This window comes from Apis dorsata, unplaced genomic scaffold (genome assembly GCF_000469605.1).
Source record: "Apis dorsata unplaced genomic scaffold, Apis dorsata 1.3 scaffold_42, whole genome shotgun sequence".
NCBI lineage: Eukaryota > Metazoa > Arthropoda > Insecta > Hymenoptera > Apidae > Apis > Apis dorsata.
The window spans coordinates 491,428-493,971 of NW_006263344.1; the positions used below are offsets into that span (position 1 = coordinate 491,428).

At 43.3% G+C, this 2,544-nt stretch overlaps 1 protein-coding gene across 1 annotated transcript in view; it reads left to right on the plus strand.

Annotated features, from left to right (window-relative positions):
• LOC102672095 (3-phosphoinositide-dependent protein kinase 1) overlaps positions 1-1,986 on the plus strand; it is a 486,800-nt gene extending 484,814 nt beyond the window's left edge. Inside the window, exons 6-7 of the mRNA XM_031513868.1 lie at positions 1-749; positions 822-1,986. Coding sequence (XP_031369728.1) covers positions 1-749; positions 822-932 — 860 coding nt within the window. The 3' untranslated portion in view covers positions 933-1,986. The remainder of the gene's footprint in view (positions 750-821) is intronic.
• The last annotated feature ends 558 nt before the right edge of the window (positions 1,987-2,544 follow it).

Genomic DNA, 2,544 nt, shown 5'->3' on the forward strand with positions numbered 1-2,544 from the left:
GCTCCAGGAGCGAGTACATGATATTCCAGAAAATCCTGAAGCTCGAGTACGAGATCCCCGATGGATTTTGCGAGCTGGCGAGGTCCCTCGTCAGTCAGCTGTTGGTGCTCGAGCCGTCGCAGAGATTGGGCGCGCAGGACGAACACGGTGCCGGTTATCCCAGCATAAGGGCGCATCCGTTCTTCGAGGGTGTCGACTTCGAGACCCTCCACGAACAGACACCGCCGCCGATATACCCCTACCTACCCGGCACGTCGGAGAACGAGGAGCTCAGGTCGCAGTACAGGGTTCCCGATCACCTGGAGCCCGGCCTCGACGACAAACAGCTGACGAGGCTTCTCGGTCTTGGCATCGGCGAGGATGATGACGACGACGACGACGAGGACGCAACGACCGAGCGCGAGAAACCCGCGCAGACCAGCACCGTCGTATGCGAGAAGCCGAGGAGGACCAAGATCACCAGCGACGGTAACATCGCCGACCTAACGCCTGAGGAGATCAGGAACCGATTGGAGAAGCAACGTGCCTCTAATCAGTGGGACGGGTTCGTTGAGGGGAACTTGATATTGAAGCAAGGGTTCGTTAACAAAAGGAAAGGGCTCTTCGCGAGACGGAGAATGCTTCTGCTCACTACCGGACCACACCTGTACTACGTTGATCCTGTGAACATGGTGCTCAAGGGGGAAATACCCTGGAGTCCGGAGCTTAGGGTCGAGCCAAAGAGCTTCAAAATTTTCTTCGTCCACACGGTGAGTATCTTTCTTTTCCTCCTTATAGGGATAATTTACGTTGTTTCTAATCTTTTACATCTCGTTTTACAGCCAAACAGAACGTATTATCTGGAAGATCCCGAGGGATTCGCATTGGAATGGTGTAGAGCGATAGAGAATATGCGAGTCCATTATTACGGCCTGCAGGAGTCCACCGCTTAAACAGAAGACTGATGAACGGAAATCGTGTTTCGGATGGAACAGAGCGAATGAACGTTTCACCGATTACGGTAATCACAATGTCCGCGAGATTCGATCGCGGATATATCATTATCCGTTCGTGGCCAGAGGAGGCGTTCGTATAGATCGTTTGTTAGCGTTGTAACTCGGCGTTGGGAGGAGGAGGGATACATTCTAGGATAGGGTTAGCGTTCTTCTAACGCTTTCGAAGCGTTATGTACAGTTTAGGAAAAATTTTCTAGGTAAAAATTTAATGTGTCGGCGGCCCTCTGATCAAGCTCAAGAGGGATACGTCTCACGAGAGGAGAAGAAAAAGCGTATCGAAATCGTGCAGTTATCCATTTTTTTTTTTTTTTTCACTAATTGTATTGTTTTTCTATTTATTGTCTTGAACTCGGATGAACTTGATAAAAAAGGCTGCACGGCGTCTTTTAGCACGTGAATTACACAGGGAAATAGCGAAATTTGTAGCCAAGGTTTTTAGCTGTGTATATATTCATTCGCACAGCGTTTGAGCGCCGCGAGTGACGTAACGTTAGTGATCGAGGTCGCCTGATCCTTACTTTCGTTATAGAGAAAGGAAAATAAAACTGTTCTTCATCCGCGCGAATTTCGTTAAATATTCACGATACGCAATCGAAACATCACAATCAAAATTTTAATCGGGTTAAGCCGATGCTTCGTAAATATTTAAGAAAAGAAACGAGGAAAAATAGTGTACCTGGTTGGACTATAATGGAACGGAGATTAATATAGATTAAGATAGTGAATGAAAATCAGGCGTGCATCGATCACACGCGTTTATATCATAATAGCAGCGTGTAGTAATTTTGTTCCAAATATAGTCAAAATTAAATATAGAAAAATTACAGGCGAGTTTTTTAGAAAAGAGAGAATCGACAGCAAACGTGAGAGAGCATGTAAATTCGTATGATAGTTAATCTGCTCGCTGTCGATTTATCAACAAATCTAGAATGTCAATTTATATAGTCGAAGTTAATCAAAAAAAAAAGAAAAAAAAAAAAGGAAAAAAAAAAAGAAAAAAAAAGGAAAAAAAGAAAAAAATGCAGTGGGGACAACATTGCCGCTTTGCAGCTTTAATAAAACAGTTTACGTTGCCTGAAAGGGATTCGCGGAATTTTGCGCGTTGTTCCGTTGAATCTCTTGCTCTCTTCATTATTACAGTATTCTTCTCGTTATTATTCGTTACCCTTTTTTTTTTTTTCTTCTCGATACGTTGTAAATATTAAATCGCGATTTCACGAAGAGCAGGCTTCGTAAAGCATATATCAATTGTATACATATAGTTCTATATATTTGTAAGTACAAAGATCGTTGTCCGACCACGGCGTTTTTTCCATTCGTTTCTTAGTTCGATTTACTTTGTCTCCAATCTGGCCCTCGCGGACACGATCGAAAAATGTGTGTATAGCCGGGAACTAGAAGGACAGTGTTTAGATCTTAATCGGAAGGAATAAATTTTAGTAGTTGTTTAAAAATGGAAGATGAGATGGAAATTAGTATTTGTTGTACAAAAAAAAAAAAAAAGGGAAAAAAGAAAAGCGGTGGAGATTGGGAAGAATTTTCTCTTCCT